The sequence below is a fragment of the Oncorhynchus tshawytscha genome, linkage group LG19 (genome assembly GCF_018296145.1).
Source record: "Oncorhynchus tshawytscha isolate Ot180627B linkage group LG19, Otsh_v2.0, whole genome shotgun sequence".
NCBI classification, from domain to species: Eukaryota; Metazoa; Chordata; class Actinopteri; order Salmoniformes; family Salmonidae; genus Oncorhynchus; species Oncorhynchus tshawytscha.
In genome coordinates, this window is record NC_056447.1 from 59,824,725 (window position 1) to 59,842,289 (window position 17,565).

General features: G+C 45.5%; 1 protein-coding gene across 1 annotated transcript in view; it reads left to right on the top strand.

The window, feature by feature from the left end:
* The first annotated feature begins 5,937 nt into the window (after window positions 1-5,937).
* The window catches only part of vwf (von Willebrand factor), a 189,697-nt gene continuing 178,069 nt past the window's right edge, over window positions 5,938-17,565 (top strand). The window contains 11 exon segments of the mRNA XM_042302000.1: window positions 5,938-6,097; window positions 6,375-6,429; window positions 6,569-6,712; window positions 6,988-7,090; window positions 7,201-7,409; window positions 8,328-8,449; window positions 8,983-9,214; window positions 10,525-10,647; window positions 11,887-11,998; window positions 12,101-12,147; window positions 12,334-12,470. Of these exon segments, the coding sequence (XP_042157934.1) occupies window positions 6,092-6,097; window positions 6,375-6,429; window positions 6,569-6,712; window positions 6,988-7,090; window positions 7,201-7,409; window positions 8,328-8,449; window positions 8,983-9,214; window positions 10,525-10,647; window positions 11,887-11,998; window positions 12,101-12,147; window positions 12,334-12,470 (1,290 nt within the window). The 5' untranslated portion in view covers window positions 5,938-6,091.

Consider the following 17,565-nt stretch of genomic DNA (forward strand, 5'->3'; position numbering starts at 1 on the left):
AAACTTAATGATGGTGTTGGAGTCGTGCCTGGCCATGCAGTCATGGGTGACATGGAGTACAGGAGGGGACTAAGCACACACCCCTGTGGAGATCCAGTGTTGAGGATCGGCGTGGAAAATGTGTTGCTACCTACCCTCACCACCTGGGGGAAGCCTGTCAGGAAGTCCAGGATCCAGTTGCAGAGTGAGTTGTTTAGTCCCAGGATCCTTAGCTTAGTGATGAGCTTTGAGGGTACTATGGTGTTGAACACTGAGCTGTATAGTCAATGAATACCATACTCACATACGTATTCCTTTTGTCCAGGTGGGAAAGGGCAGTGTGTAGTGCAATAGAGATTGCATCATCTGTGGATCTGTTTGGGCGGTATGCAAATTGGAGTGGGTCTAGTGTTTCTGGGATAATGGTGTTGATGTGAGCCATTACCAACATTTCAAAGCACTTCATGGCTACGGACGTGAGTGCTACTGGTCTGTAGTCATTTAGGCAGGTTGCCTTTGTCTTCTTGGGCACAGGGACTATGGTAGTCTGCTTGAAACATGTTGGTATTACAGACTCAATCAGGGACATGTTTAAAATGTCAGTGAAGACACCTGCCAGTTGGTCAGAACATGCCAGGAGCACATGTCCTGGTAATCCATCTGGCCCCTCAGCATTGTGAATGTTGACCTGTTTAAAGGTCTTAATCACGTTGGCTATGGAGAGCGTGAACACAGTCGTCCGGGAAACAGCTGATGCTCTAATGCATGCCTCAGTGTTGCTTGCTTCGAAGCGAGCATAGAAGTGATTTAGCTCGTCTGGTAGGCTCGTGTCACTGGGCAGCTTGCAGCTGTGCTTCCCTTTGTAATCTTTAATAGTTTGCAAGCCCTGCCACATAAGTTGAGCATCAGAGCCGGTGTAGTATGATTCAATCTTAGCCCTGTGTTGACGCTTTGCCTGTTTGATGGTTCGTCGTAGGGCATAGCAGGATTTCTTGTAAGCGTCTGGGTTAGAGTCCCGCACCTTGAAAGCGGCAGCTCTAACCTTTAGCTCAGTGCAAATGTTGCCTGTAATCCATGGCTTCTGGTTGGGGTATGTATGTACAGTCACTGTGGGGACGACGTCCTCGATGCACTTATTGATAAAGCCAGTGACTGATGTGGTGTACTCCTCAATGCCATCGGAAGAATCCCGGAACATGTTCCAGTCTGTGATAGCAAAACAATCCTGTAGTTTAGCATCTGCTTCATCTGACCACTTTTTTATAGACCGAGTCACTGGTGCTTCCTGCATTAATTTTTGCTTGTAAGCAGAATCAGGAGGATAGAGTTGTCGTCGGATTTACCAAATGGAGGGCGAGGGAGAGATTTGTACGCATCTCTGTGTGTGGAGTACAGGTGATCCAGAATTATTTTGCCTCTGGTTGCACATTTAACATGTTGATTGAAATTTGGTAGGACAAATTAAAATGTATTTGTCTCCCTGTGTTCTGATGTATTTGTCTCCCTGTGTATTAAATTATATGTCTCCCTGTCTGTTCTGATGTATTTGTCTCCCTGTGTGTTCATGTATTTGTCTCCCTGTGTTCTGATGTATTTGTCTCCCTGTGTTCTGATGTATTTGTCTCCCTGTGTGTTCTGATGCATTTGTCTCCCTGTGTTCTGATGCATTTGTCTCCCTGTCTGTTCTGATGTATTTGTCTCCCTGTCTGTTCTGATGTATTTGTCTCCCTGTGTGTTAATGTACTTGTCTCCCTGTGTGTTCTGATGTATTTGTCTCCCTGTGTGTTCTGATGTATTTGTCTCCCTGTGTGTTCTGATGTATTTGTCTCCCTGTGTGTTCTGATGTATTTGTCTCCCTGTGTGTTCTGATGCATTTGTCTCCCTGTCTGTTCTGATGCATTTGTCTCCCTGTCTGTTCTGATGTATTTGTCTCCCTGTGTGTTCTGATGCATTTGTCTCCCTGTGTGTTCTGATGCATTTGTCTCCCTGTGTGTTCTGATGTATTTGTCTCCCTGTGTGTTCTGATGCATTTGTCTCCCTGTGTGTTCTGATGTATTTGTCTCCCTGTGTGTTCTGATGTATTTGTCTCCCTGTGTGTTCTGATGCATTTGTCTCCCTGTCTGTTCTGATGTATTTGTCTCCCTGTGTGTGAATAAAATCGAATCAAAATTAATTTGTCACATGCGCCGAGTACAAGTGCAGACCTTACCGTGAAATGCTTACTTACAAGCCCTTATCTAACAGTGCAGTTCAAGAAGAGTTAAGAAAATATTTACCAAATAAACTAAAGTAAAAAATAAATTGCAAAAAAAAGTAACACATTAACGAGTCTATATACGGGGGTATCGGTACCGGGTCAGTGTGCGGGGGTACAGGTTAGAGGTAATTTGTACATGTAGAAGGGGTGAACTGACAATGCATAAATAATAAACAGGGAGTAGCAGCAGTGTGCAAAACTAATGGAGGGGGGGTCAATGTAAATAGTCCGGTGGCCATTTGATTAATTGTTCAGCAGTCTTATGGCTTGGGGGTAGAAGCCGTTAAGGAGCCTTTTGGTCCTAGACTTGGTGCTCCGGTACCACTTGCCGTGCGGTAGCAGAGAAATCAGTCTGACTTGAGTGACTGGAGTCTCTGACAAATTTATGGGCTTTCCTCTGACAATAATAGTCATAGTTTGCAAGCCCTGCCACATCCAACGAGTGTTGGAGCTGGTGTAGTACGATTCAATCTTAGTCCTGTATTGTCACTTTGTCAGTTTGCTGTTTCGTCGGAGGGCATAGCAGGATTTCTTACAAGCGTTCGGGTTGAAAACAGTAGCTTTACCCTTTAGCCCAGTGTTGATGTTGCCTGTAATCCATGGCTTCTGGTTGGGGTATGTACAGTGGTTATTTCCATAAAAGTTGCGTAATACTGCAGCAAACCTTGGGGACTGGCACAGAATTCTAAGGCACGTTATTTAATTGTCAGCCATTGTTGCCGTCAATGCTACCTAGTGCTAGCATTAACTTTGAGAAGCATTTGACAGTCATAAATATTGTTTGTACTAGAGAATTTAAAACCTTTTTTGTAAGAACATAGTATATGGGATTGATTTGAAGAAATGTAGCTTAATTTGATGAATATTATTGTGTTTCTATTCCAAGAAATTCTAGAAATGAAACCCTCTGGCGCTGTACAACGTGACCTGTCAGGAGTAGGCTACAGTACTAACAGCATAACATTTCCATACCCTAATTGTAGTGTAACCAATACCCAAATGGAGATTCAGTGAAAATAAAAATCTAATTGACTTAAGCAGTCCCCTTGCTTTTTTAAGAGCAGCGTGAAACGGTGCTGAAATAGTTGACCACACCCAGGTAGGCTATTGTTTCAAATCCTTTTACTTCTAACTTCAATATGCTTTAAATGTTAAATGCCACAATTCGTAAAACTCTGCTGCATTATTAATATTTAATAATTTCTGCCCTCTGAATTCATATGAATTATATAAATATGCCCATGAATGCATTTGAACGTATTTTTAATATTGTGATAGAGAAGAGCTAAATTCCTCTCAAGAGAATTAACATTACAGTTACACCAACTGGTAGGCTAATCACACAATTGGACAAAATGTTAAGAGAACTGGTGAAGGATGTTACCCCTCTCTTTGTCCACTGATCTCCATGGATGGTTGTAGGCATGGTTGTATGTTCTGCAAAAACACATACACGTTTTTAGTACACAATTATCAATTTTATTACACAATATGCCTACATATTGATAGGGTATTTTTGTAGAAAATGCCCTGAAACCAAAATACCTTTAGCTTTGGTGATCCTCTCAGCTCCGGCTCATTTTCAAGACCTCTGGTGGTTACAGTCCTAGCCCTGGAACAGGTAGCACCATAGATAGAAACTGGTGGTTACGGTCCTAACCTTGGAACGGGTAGCATCATAGATAGAAGCTGGTGGTTACAGTCCTAGCCCTGGAACAGGTAGCACCATAGATAGAAACTGGTGGTTACGGTCCTAACCCTGGAACGGGTAGCATCATAGATAGAAGTTGGTGGTTACAGTCCTAGCCCTGGAACAGGTAGCACCATAGATAGAAGCTGGTGGTTACAGTCCTAGCCCTGGAACAGGTAGCACCATAGATAGAAGCTGGTGGTTACAGTCCTAGCCCTGGAACAGGTAGCACCATAGATAGAAACTGGTGGTTACGGTCCTAACCTTGGAACGGGTAGCATCATAGATAGAAGCTGGTGGTTACAGTCCTAGCCCTGGAACAGGTAGCACCATAGATAGAAACTGGTGGTTACGGTCCTAACCCTGGAACGGGTAGCATCATAGATAGAAGCTGGTGGTTACAGTCCTAGCCCTGGAACAGGTAGCACCATAGATAGAAGCTGGTGGTTACAGTCCTAGCCCTGGAACAGGTAACATCTGTGCAGAATATTCAATTCAAGTGGCTTTATTGACATTGGAAACATCTGTTGACGTTGCCAAAGAAAGTTAAATTGATAATAAAACAAAGTGAAATAACAATACAAATTAACAGTAAACATTACACTCACAAACGTTCCAAAATAATAAAGAAATGTAAAATGTCATATTATGTTGATATACAGTACTGTAATGACGTGCAAATAATTAACGTTAAAAAGGGGGGGGGGGAATCTACATAAATATGGGTTGTATTTTCAATGGTTTTTGTTCTTCGCTGGTTGCCCTTTTCTTGTGGCAACAGGTCACAAATCTTGCTGCTGTGATGGCACACTGGTATTTCACTCAATAGATATGGGAGTTTATCATAATTGGGTTTGTTTTCAAATTCTTTGTGGGTCTGTGTAATCTGAGGGAAATACGTGTCTCTAATATGGTCATACATTTGGCAGGAGGTTAGGAAGTGCAACTCAGTTTCCACCTCATCTCTTGAAAGCCAGGTCTGCCTACGGCGGCCTTTCTCAATAGCAAGGCTATGCTCACTGAGTCTGTACATAGTCAAAGCTTTCCTTAAGTTTGGGTCAGTCACAGTGGTCAGGTATTCTGCCACTGTGTACTCTCGGCTTAGGGCCAAATAATATTCTAGTTTTCTTTTTTTTGTTGATCTTTCCAATGTGTCATGATTTGGTTTGGTCTAATTGTTTTGCCCCCGGGGCTCTTTGGGGGTCTGTTTGTGTTTGTGAACAGAGCCCCATGACCAGCTTGCTCAGGGGACTCTTCTCCAGGTTAATGTCTCTGTACGTAATGGCTTTTTAATAATAATAAGTAATCTCTTTTCTGGATTTGGATCATTAGCGGGTATCGGCCTAATTCTTCTCTGCATGCACTATTTGGTGTTTTATGTTGTGCACAGAGGATATTTTTGAAGAATTCTGCATGTAGTGTATCAATTTGGTGTTTGTCCCATTTTGTGAATTCTCGGTTGGTGAGCGGACCCCAGACCTTACAACCATAAAGGGCATTGGGTTCAGATCCTAATTGGTATCTCTCTCTCGCTCTCTCTCAATTCAATTTCAATTCAATTTAAGGGGCTTTATTGACCTGGGAAACATATGTTTTCATCTCTCTCTCCTTGTTTGTTCCCCTGTCTGTCTGTCTCACTGTCTCCCTCTCTCTCTCTCTCTCTCTCTCTCACTGTCCGTCTCACTGTCTCTCTCTCTCTCTTTCTCTCTCAATCAGTTTTTCTGCGTGACTCACCCCTCTTAAGTGTTATTGTGTTCTATACAGATTGTTGGTAGGGTAGCTGTGTGTTTTCTGCTTGAGATGTTTGGATTGGCAGGGATGTGCGTGTGTGGAATGTTTGGGTTGGCATTGGTATGTGTGTGCAGACTAATCAGTTAGTTGGCTGATGGACTGGCACTTCCTTCAATTGTTACTTTGATGGAGATGGGTGGGGGACTAGTGGGGGCCACTGTGCCCGTAGAAGACACAACATACACTTGGCTTCAGTGGGCTTCCTCTGCTATATAACAGACCTCCCAGTGAGTGTATGTGTGAGAGAGAGAGTGGGGCATGACCACATTAGAACACTGTGGATTACATCAATAGTTCTCACTGTCTGGACATTACCTGTTGCTGTGAGGGGAGCTCAGGAAAGACTGTGAGCAGACACTGGACTTTAATTAGACATGGAGGTACATGTCTGTCTGTCTGTCTGTCTGTCTGTCTGTCTGTCTGTCTGTCTGTCTGTCTGTCTGTCTGTCTGTCTGTCTGTCTGTCTGTCTGTCTGTGTCTGCCTGCCTGCCTGCCTGCCCTGGGAGGGTGACAGCAGGTAGCTCAGAGATTAAAGAGGAGGGTCTCCTACCGGAGAGTCACCGGTTCAGAATCCATCTCCTGTTGTTCTGCCCTTTTAAAACAGACACTGACCGATGATGATGTGTCTGTCTGTCTGTCTCTCTGTCTGTCTGTCAGGTGGTCTGTAGATGGAGGGGGTGGACAGAGCTGTGGGTTCTGCTACATCTGACTGGTGAGTTGAGAAGACAGCAGTATTACGTTTTATTTTTTTACATCTATCTACATAACAGCAATAGTGTGTGTGTGTTTGTGTGTGTGTGTGTTTGTGTGTGTGTGTGTGTGTGTGTTTGTGTTTGTTTGTGTGTGTGTAGTGTGTGTGGCAGGGCTGTCTGGTCGGTGCAGTCTGTTTGGCCGTCATCATGTCCACACATTTGATGGAGTTGTCTATGAGTTCCCTGGAGACTGTAGCTACCTGCTGGCTGGAGACTGTCAGCACAGAGCCTTCACACTGCTGGGTAGGACACACACATATACACACACACACACACACACACACACACATACACACACACACACACACACACACACACATCCACAGAAGAACCAGCTCCTCTACATAAAGAATGGAGGACCCAGCACAGACCCTTGGGAACACCTATTCTTCATCTGAGTTGTTGGCTGTATCATGCTTAACTCTTTCACTCTGGGTGTGTTTGTTCTGTGGTGTTGGTGTGTGTGTTCTTTGGTGTTGGTGTGTTTGTTCTGTGTGTGTGTGTGTGTGTGTCTCTAGGTGATTTTGTCCGGGGGCAGAGGAGTGGGGTGACTCTGTTTCTTGGCGAGGTGTTTGAGCTGCACCTCTCTGTGGACGGTCGCCTGTCTCAGAGAGAGAAGAGGTAGGCTTTGTGTGTGTCATCAACCGGAGCTAAGGTTTGTTTCCAGCAGTAGACTGTAAGGTCTAAGGCAAGTGTGTGTGTGTTTTACATTTGTGTGTTGTGTTGTGTAGGTTGTCCCTGCCCTATGCGTCTCATGGTGTGTTTGCTGGGTCTGAGCTGGGCTTTTATAAGCTATGGAGTGAAGAGTTTGGCTTCACCGTAACCATCGACAACCAAGCTAACGTTGCCCTGATGATGACCAAACACCATAGTAACCGCACCTGTGGGCTGTGCGGCAACTTTAACACCGTACCTGACGATGACTACACTGCACAGGAGGGTGAGTGTGTGTGTGTGTGTGTGTGTGTGTGTGTGTGTGTGTGTGTGTGTGTGTGTGTGTGTGTGTGTGTGTGTGTGTGTGTGTGTGTGTGTGTGTGTGTGTGTGTGTGTGTGCAGGGTCTGTGTAGGTGTGTATAGGAGGGTGTGTGTGTATGTGTGTGTGCAGGGTCTGTGTAGGTGTGTATAGGAGGGTGTGTGTGTATGTGTGTGTGCAGGGTCTGTGTCGGTGTGTATAGGAGGGTGTGTGTATGTGTGTGTGTGCAGGGTCTGTGTAGGTGTGTATAGGAGGGTGTGTATGTGTGCAGGGTCTGTGTAGGTGTGTATAGGAGGGTGTGTGTGTGTGCAGGGTCTGTGTAGGTGTGTATAGGAGGGTGTGTGTGTGTGTGCAGGGTCTGTGTAGGTGTGTATAGGAGGGTGTGTGTGTGTGCGTGTGCAGGATCTGTGCAGGTGTGTTTAGGAGGGTGTGCGTGTGTGGTGTGTATAGGAGGGTGTGTGTGTGTGCAGGGTAGGTGTGTGTGTATGCAGGAGGGTGTATGTGTGTGCAGGGTCTGTGTAGGTGTGTATAGGAGGGTGTATGTGTGTGCAGGGTCTGTGTAGGTGTGTATAGGAGGGTGTGTGCGTGTGGAGGGTCTGTGTAGGTGTGTATAGGAGGGTGTGTGTGTGTGTTTGAGGTTTGGATTCCTGGAAGGACAGAGGGCCTGAGTCACCAAAAGAACAGAGTGTCTGAGTCACCAAAAGAACAGGAAATAATATGAGGGCGGAGGTCTGAGAGGTGATGAGAGGGATAAAGAACGTGTTTGTGGGTCTGTCTGTGTTTGTGAAGGCACCAACTACATTCCAAATTAACTGTAGCCTGCTGTATTGAGGAGAGAGACACCAACAGGGAGCTCTTTGTAATAACATGTTTGTTTGTATCCAGGTTTCCTGACAGACGACAGTTATGACTTTGCCAACTCCTGGGCCCTGAAAGGGGCGGGTCAACCTTGCCGGCGCGTCACTCCTCCCAGTCAATCCTGTAACATCACCGCAGATACACCTTCAGTAAGACCAATAGTACTCTTATCCCAAATCTGCCCCCTAGACCAGGATTCACCAACCTTACCGTAACCCTAACCCTTACCCTAACCCTTACCCTTACCCTTACCCTTACCCTAACCCTAACCCTTACCCTTACCCTAACCCAGTGTTCCTGCACTGTGCTAACAGTGTGTAGAGGTCGAATTAACATAGAGAAGAGAAAACATCTTGCTGTGTTTTGTAAATGGATGTAAAACGCATCTTATTGTCCTTTCTGTTTGGCCTAATTTGAAGTATCTGCTTCAGGTCCACTTCTCCACTCGGATGAGAGATCTCTGCTCCCATCTTTAGACCAATCAAATGTACTTCTTCACGCCACTCACCAACAGGCATTCTATCAACAGACAGCCTCTGATTGACATGTACTTTAGTCCGGTAGTAAGATTAATTGCAAGAAAAACCTTAGGAAATGTAGATGTGTGTGCCAGCTGTGTGTGCCAGCTGTGTGTGCCAGCTGTGTGTGCCAGCTGTGTGTGCCAGCTGTGTGTGTGTTCTAGATGCTATCCAGGTGCAGTGTGCTGCGTACATCTCCTGTCTTCCTGCGTTGTGCCAGTCTGGTCTCTCCAGAAGCCTTCCTGTCTCTCTGTGAGGAAGAGGCATGTCACTGTGGCCAGGGGGAGGGGCTAGGTGTGGGGCCAGACTGCCACTGCCAAGTCCTATTGGAGTTCGCCAGGACCTGCCATGCCCATGGCCAGGTGCTGCACGGCTGGTTGGAGGAGAGCCAATGCAGTGAGTCTCTGAGAGAAAGCAGGGGAGGGGTTGGGAGTGTCTGTGTTTGCAGTGCAGAGGACTTACGTTTTGTAAACCTACTGTTGTAAGTCTGAACACTAATAGGAAGTTAACTGTAGCTGGCTTCAGCCCTTTAGGAGGATTCTGTATCTGGAAAATACAACATTACAGTTGTTTTTCTGCCCTTCTTGAGACACTGTAGCAACAGCATAGGCAGTAACACTTCCTCAAAATATAATCAGGTCCAGGAGTATTTGGACAGGCACACAATTTGCATCATTCTGTCTCTATACATCTCCACAATGGATTTCATCGTTCTGTCTCTGTACACCACCATACTAGATTTGAAAGGAAACAATCAAGATGTGTTTTAAATGTAGACTTTCATCTTTAATTTAAGGGTTTTGTCAAAACTATTCCTGCAGGAATCACATTTTTTTATACATAGCCCCCCAATTTTAGGGGCTCAAAAGTAATTGGACAAACTAACATAATAATAAAATAAATTGTGAGTTTTAATGATTTGCCGTCAATGACTGCTTGAAGTGCCGGCAGTGTAGCCTAGTGGTTAGAGTGTTGTACTATTAACTGAAAGGTTGCTAGGTTGAATCACGAGCTGACAAGGTAAATATCTGTCGTTCTGCCCCTGAACAGGCAGTTAACCCACTGTTCCTAAGCTGTCATTGAAAATAAGAATTTGTTCTTAACTGACTTGCCTAGTTGAATAAAGGTAAAAAAAACATACAAAAATAAAGAAATCTTTCTTTTTTAAGTCTGCAACCCATAAACATCACCAGCTGCTGGGTTTCTTCCCTCGTGATGCTCTGCCAGGCCTTTACCGCAGCTGTCTTCAGTTCCTGTTGTTTTAGGGGCGTTTTGCCTTCAGTTTTGCCTTCAGCAAGTGAAATGCATGCTCAATTGGATTCAGGTCAGGTGATTGACTTGGCCATCGCAGAACATTCTACTTCTTTGCCTTCAAAAAGTAGTGGGTTGCTTTCACAGTATGCTTCGGGTCATTGTCCATCTGCACTGTGAATTGCCGTCCAATGAGTTTTGAAGCATTTGGCTGAATCTGAGCAGATAATAATATAGCCCTAAACACTTCAAAATTCTTCCTGATGCTTTTGTCAGCCGTCATATCATCAATAAATACAAGGGAACCAGTTCCATTTTGACATTGTTGCAGAGAAGTTCTTAGCCGTGCAATTATCAATCTAGCTAAGATGTTTGGTGCACTACTTCTCAAGGTAAATAATGTGGAACTGGAGAAAATAACAAAAGTGTGTGTGTGTGTGTGTGTGTGTGTATAGCCCCCAGGTGTCCAATAGGGATGCATTACAGTGAGTGTTCTAGGTCTTGCTCCACCACCTGTCAGAGTCTCAACATCCAGGAGGTCTGTAAGGACGAATGTGTGGATGGCTGCAGCTGCCCAGGTAAGTACAGGACACTGCACGGTATGCAATGTCTGTGTGTACTCTCTCTAACTGTGTGTGTGTGTGTGTGTGTGTGTGTGTGTGTGTGTGTGTGTGTGTGTGTGTGTGTGTGTGTGTGTGTGTGTGTGTGTGTGTGTGTGTGTGTGTGTGTGTGTGTGTGTGTGTGTGTGTGTGGTTTAGGTGTAAACCCTCTCTCTCTCTGTGTCAGTGGGTGGGGTGTTAACTCTCTCTCTCTCTGTCAGTGGGTGAGGTGTTAACTCTCTCTCTCTCTTTCAGTGGGTGAGGTGTTAACTCTCTCTCTCTCTTTCAGTGGGTGAGGTGTTAACTCTCTCTCTCTCTTTCAGTGGGTAAGGTGCTGGATGGTGGTCTCTGTGTCAGTGGGTGGGGTGTTAACTCTCTCTCTCTCTTTCAGTGGGTGAGGTGTTAACTCTCTCTCTCTCTTTCAGTGGGTGAGGTGTTAACTCTCTCTCTCTCTCTCTTCAGTGGGTGAGGTGTTAACTCTCTCTCTCTTTCAGTGGGTGAGGTGTTAACTCTCTCTCTCTTTCAGTGGGTAAGGTGCTGGATGGTGGTCTCTGTGTCAGTGGGTGGGGTGTTAACTCTCTCTCTCTCTTTCAGTGGGTAAGGTGTTAACTCTCTCTCTCTCTTTCAGTGGGTAAGGTGCTGGATGGTGGTCTCTGTGTCAGTGGGTGAGGTGTTAACTCTCTCTCTCTCTGTCAGTGGGTAAGGTGCTGGATGGTGGTCTCTGTGTCAGTGGGTGAGGTGTTAACTCTCTCTCTTTCAGTGGGTGAGGTGTTAACTCTCTCTCTCTCTGTCAGTGGGTAAGGTGCTGGATGGTGGTCTCTGTGTCAGTGGGTGAGGTGTTAACTCTCTCTCTCTCTTTCAGTGGGTAAGGTGCTGGATGGTGGTCTCTGTGTCAGTGGGTGGGGTGTTAACTCTCTCTCTCTCTTTCAGTGGGTAAGGTGTTAAGTGGGTAAGGTGCTCTCTCTCTCTCTCTGTCAGTGGGTGAGGTGTTAACTCTCTCTCTCTCTTTCAGTGGGTGAGGTGTTAACTCTCTCTCTCTCTTTCAGTGGGTAAGGTGCAGGATGGTGGTCTCTGTGTCAGTGGGTGAGGTGTTAACTCTCTCTCTCTCTGTGTCAGTGGGTGGGGTGTTAACTCTCTCTCTCTCTTTCAGTGGGTAAGGTGCTGGATGGTGGTCTCTGTGTCAGTGGGTGAGGTGTTAACTCTCTCTCTCTCTGTCAGTGGGTAAGGTGCTGGATGGTGGTCTCTGTGTGGAGGTGTCTCACTGTTCCTGCATTCACATGGGTCAACACTTCCCTCCTGGCTCCAGCATCTCACAAGACTGCAACACCTGGTACACAAACACACACACAGTTGTGATGCTGTCAGGACTGTGGGGTCTTTCTCTAAGTGATGGTATCGTTAATGCTGTTTCTCTCCTCTCGTCTGTCTCCAGCATCTGTCGACATGGCTCCTGGGAGTGTACCAACCAAGGCTGTCCTGGTGAGATACACACACACATACACACACACACACATACAGACATACACACATGCACACACTCACTCACATAAACATATACACTCACACAAACACACCCTCACTCACACAAACATACCCTCACTCACACAAACACACCCTCACTCACACAGACACTCCCTCAGTGCTGTGTTATGTGTCCTTTTGCAGGGGAGTGCTTAGTGACAGGCCAGTCTCACTTCAAGACGTTTGACAACAAGTTCTTTACCTTCTCTGGGCACTGTCAGTACCTGCTGGCTAGAGACTGCACTGACAACCACTTCTCTGTCATCATAGAAACTGTTCAGGTAACACATCCCATATAAACATCCTGCATACGTCCTGCTGCAAGTCACCTACTGTTTTTAAATGGGCTTCAAGGTTATATCATTACATTTATGAAAATGGGATCGTTTAAAATACTGTACCCGTCAAACGTTTGTACACACCTACTCATTCCAGGAATTTCCGTTCTAGACATCGAAACTATGAAATAACACATATGGAATCATGTAGTAACCAAAAAACTGTTAACTTCTCTAGGATAGGGGGCAGCATTTGGAATTTTGGATGAAAAGCATGCCCAAATTTAACTGCCTGCTTCTCATCCACAGAAGATAAGATATGCATATTATTAGTAGATTTGGATAGGAAACACTCTGAAGTTCTAAAACTGTTTGAATCATGTCTGTGAGTATAACAGAACTTATGTAGCAGGCGAAACCCCGAGGACAAACCATTCAGATTTTTTTGTTTGTTTGAGGTCACCCTCTTTTCAATGAGGTTTCATTGGGAATCCAGATTTCTAAGGGACTTGCTTGCAGTTCCTACCGCTTCCAATGGATGTCACCAGACTTTAGAAATTGGTTGAGGTTATTCCTTTGTGTAATGAAGTACGGCCATCTTGAACGAGGGTCAATTCATGTGTACTTTTAGATAAAGGCGCATGACCAGAAAGCATGCTTCAGTTTGTTTTTCTTCCTGTATTGAACATAGATCATCCCATCTTCAATTTTAGCGATTATTTACTTAAAAAAATACCTAAAGTTGTATTACAAAAGTAGTTTGAAATGTTTTGTCAAGGTTTACAGGTAACTTTTGGGATATTTTGTAGTCACGTTGCGCAAGTTGGAACCGGAATTTATCTGGATCAAACGCGCCAAATAAATGGACATTTTGGATAGATATAGACGGAATTAATCAAACAAAAGGACCATTTGTGATGTTTATGGGACATATTGGAGTGCCAACAGAAGAAGCTTGTCAAAGGTAAGGCATGATTTATATTTCTTTTTCTGGGTTTTGTGTCGCGCCTGCAGGGTTGAAATATGTTTTCTCTCTTTTATTTATGGAGGTGCTATCCTCAGATAATAGCATCGTTTGCTTTCGCTGAAAAGCATTTTTGAAATCTGACACGTTGCCTGGATTCACAACAGGTGCAGCTTTAATGTGATATCTTACATGTGTGATTTCATGATAGTTTGACTTTTATAGGAATTGATTTGAATTTGGCACTCTGTATTTTCTCTGAATTTTAGCCAAGTGGGACGCTACCGTCCCACATATTCCAGAGAGGTTAAACAAATCAAAATGTATTTTAGATTTCAGATCCTTCAAAGTAGCCACCCCTTGCCTTGATGATAACTTTGCACACTCTTTGCATTCTCTCAACCAGCTTCACCTGGAATGCATTTGCAACAGTCCTGAAAGAGTTCCCACATATGCTGAGCACTTGTTGGCTGCTTTTCCTTCACTCTGCGGTCCAACTCATCCCAAACCATCTCAACTGGGTTGAGGTCAGGTGATTGTGGAGGCCAGGTCATCTGATGCAGCAATCCGTCACTCTCCTCCTTATTCAAATAGCCCTTACACAGCCTGAAGGTGTATTGGGTCATTGTCCTGTAGAAAAACAAATGATAGTCCCACTAAGTGCAAACAAGATGGGATGGCGTATCGCTGCAGAATGCTGTGGTAGCCATGCTGTTTAACTGTGCCTTGAATTCTAAATAAATCCCTGACAGTGTCACCAGCAAAGCACACCATCACACCTCCTCCTCCATGCTCCATGAGATACTTCCGGCGCCGACAGAGATGGCCGCCTCGCTTCGCGTTCCTAGGAAACTCTGCAGTTTTTAGTTTTTTTTACGTGTTATTTCTTACATTGGTACCCCAGGTCATCTTAGGTTTCATTACATACAGTCGAGAAGAACTACTGAATATAAGAGCAGTGTCAACTCACCATCAGTACGACCAAGAATATTACTTTCCCGGAGCGGATCCTGTGTTCTGCCTTCCACCCAGGACAACGGAATGGATCCCAGCCTGCGACCCAAAACAACGACGTCGTAAAAGAGGCAAACGAAGCGGTCTTCTGGTCAGGCCCCGGAGACGGGCACATCGCGCGCCACTCCCTAGCATTCTACTCGCCAATGTCCAGTCTCTTGACAACAAGGTTGATGAAATCCGAGCAAGGGTAGCATTCCAGAGGGACATCAGGGACTGTAACGTTCTTCGCTTCACGGAAACATGGCTCACTGGAGAGACGCTATCGGAGTCGGTGCAGCCAGCTGGTTTCTCCACGTATTGCGCCGACAGAAACAAACATCTTTCTGGTAAGAAGAGGGACGGGGGCGTATGCTTTATGGTTAACGAGACCTGGTGTGGTCACAACAACATACAGGAACTCAAGTCCTTCTGTTCACCTGATTTAGAATTCCTCACAATCAAATGTCGACCGCATTATCTACCAAGGGAATTCTCTTCGATTATAATCACAGCCGTATATATTCCCCCCCAAGCAGACACATCGATGGCTCTGAACAAACTTTATTTGACTCTTTGCAAACTGGAATCCACATATCCTGAGGCTGCATTCATTGTAGCTGGGGATTTTAACAAGGCTAATCTGAAAACAAGACTCCCTAAATTGTATCAGCATATCGATTGCGCAACCAGGGCTGGTAAAACCTTGGATCATTGCTATTCTAACTTCCGCGATGCATATAAGGCCCTGCCCCGCCCTCCTTTTGGAAAAGCTGACCATGACTCCATTTTGTTGCTCCCTGCCTACAGACAAAAGCTAAAACAAGAAGCTCCCACGCTGAGGTCTGTTCAATGCTGGTCTGACAAATCTGATTCCATGCTCCAAGACTGCTTCCATCACGCGGACTGGGATATGTTTCGTATTGCGTCAAACAACAACATTGATGAATACGCTGATTCGGTGAGCGAGTTCATTAGAACGTGCGTTGAAGATGTCGTTCCCATAGCAACGATTAAAACATTCCCAAACCAGAAACCGTGGATTGATGGCAGCATTCGCGTGAAACTGAAAGCGTGAACCACTGCTTTTAATCAGGGCAAGGTGACCGTAAACATGACCGAATACAAACAGTGTAGCTATTCCCTCCGCAAGGCAATCAAACAAGCTAAGCGTCAGTATAGAGACAAAGTAGAATCGCAATTCAACGGCTCAGACACGAGGTATGTGGCAGGGTCTACAGTCAATCACGGATTACAAAAAGAAAACCAGCCCAGTCACGGACCAGGATGCCTTGCTCCCAGGCAGACTAAATAACTTTTTTGCCCGCTTTGAGGACAATACAGTGCCACTGACATGGCCCGCAACCAAAACATGTGGACTCTCCTTCACTGCAGCTGAGGTGAGTAAAACATTTAAATGTGTTAACACTCGCAAGGCTGCAGGCCCAGACGGCATCCCCAGCCGCGCCCTCAGAGCATGCGCAGACCAGCTAGCTGGTGTGTTTACGGACATATTCTATCAATCCCTATCCCAGTCTGCTGTTCCCACATACTTCAAGAGGGCCACCATTGTTCCTGTTCCCAAGAAAGCTAATGTAACTGAGCTAAACGACTACCGCCCCGTAGCACTCACTTCTGTCATCATGAAGTGCTTTGAGAGACTAGTCAAGGACCATATCACCTCCACCCTACCTGACACCCTAGACCCACTCCAATTTGCTTACCGCCCAAATAGGTCCACAGACGATGCAATCTCAACCACACTGCACACTGCCCTAACCCATCTGGACAAGAGGAATACCTATGTGAGAATGCTGTTCATCGACTACAGCTCTGCATTTAACACCATAGTACCCTGCAAACTCGTCATCAAGCTCGAGACCCTGGGTCTCGACCCCGCCCTGTGCAACTGGGTACTGGACTTCCTGACGGGCCGCCCCCAGGTGGTGAGGGTAGGTAACAACATCTCCACCACGCTGATCCTCAACACTGGGGCCCCACAAGGGTGCGTTCTGAGCCCTCTCCTGTACTCCCTGTTCACCCACGACTGCGTGGCCACGCACGCCTCTAACTCAATCATCAAGTTTGAGGACGACACAACAGTGGTAGGCTTGATTACCAACAACGACGAGGTGAGGGCCCTCGGAGTGTGGTGTCAGGAAAATAACCTCACACTCAACGTCAACAAAACTAAGGAGATGATTGTGGACTTCAGGAAACAGCAGAGTGAAACACCCCCCTATCCACATCAATGGAATAGTAGTGGAGAGGGTAGTAAGTTTTAAGTTTCTCGGCGTACACATCACAGACAAACTGAATTGGTCCACCCACACAGACAGCATCGTGAAGAAGGCGCAGCTGCGCCTCTTCATCCTCAGGAGGCTGAAGAAATTTGGCTTGTCACCAAAAGCACTCACAAACTTCTACAGATGCACAATCGAGAGCATCCTATCGGGCTGTATCACCGCCTGGTACGGCAACTGCTCCGTCCACAACCGTAAGGCTCTCCAGAGGGTAGTGAGGTCTGCACAACGCATCACCGGGGGCAAACTCCCTGCCCTCCAGGACACCTACACCACCCGATGTCACAGGAAGGTCATAAAGATCATCAAGGACAACAACCACCCGAGCCACTGCCTGTTCACCCCGCTATCGTCCAGAAGGCGAGGTCAGTACGGGTGCATCAAAGCTGGGAGCGAGAGACTGAAAAACAGCTTCTATCTCAAGGCCATCAGACTGTTAAACAGCCACCACTAACATTGATTCGCTGCTGCCAACACACTGACTCAACTCCAGCCACTTTAATAATGGGAATTGATGGGAATTGATGTAAAATATATCACTAGCCACTTTAAACAATGCTACTTAATATAATGTTTACATACCCTACATTATTTATCTCATATGTATACGTATATACTGTACTCTATATCATCTACTGCATCTTTATGTAATACATGTATCACTAGCCACTTTAACTATGCCACTTGTTTACATACTCATCTCATATGTATATACTGTACTCGATACCATCTACTGCATCTTGCCTATGCCGCTCTGTACCATCACTCATTCATATATCTTTATGTACATATTCTTTATCCCTTTACACTTGTGTGTATAAGACAGTAGTTTTGGAAT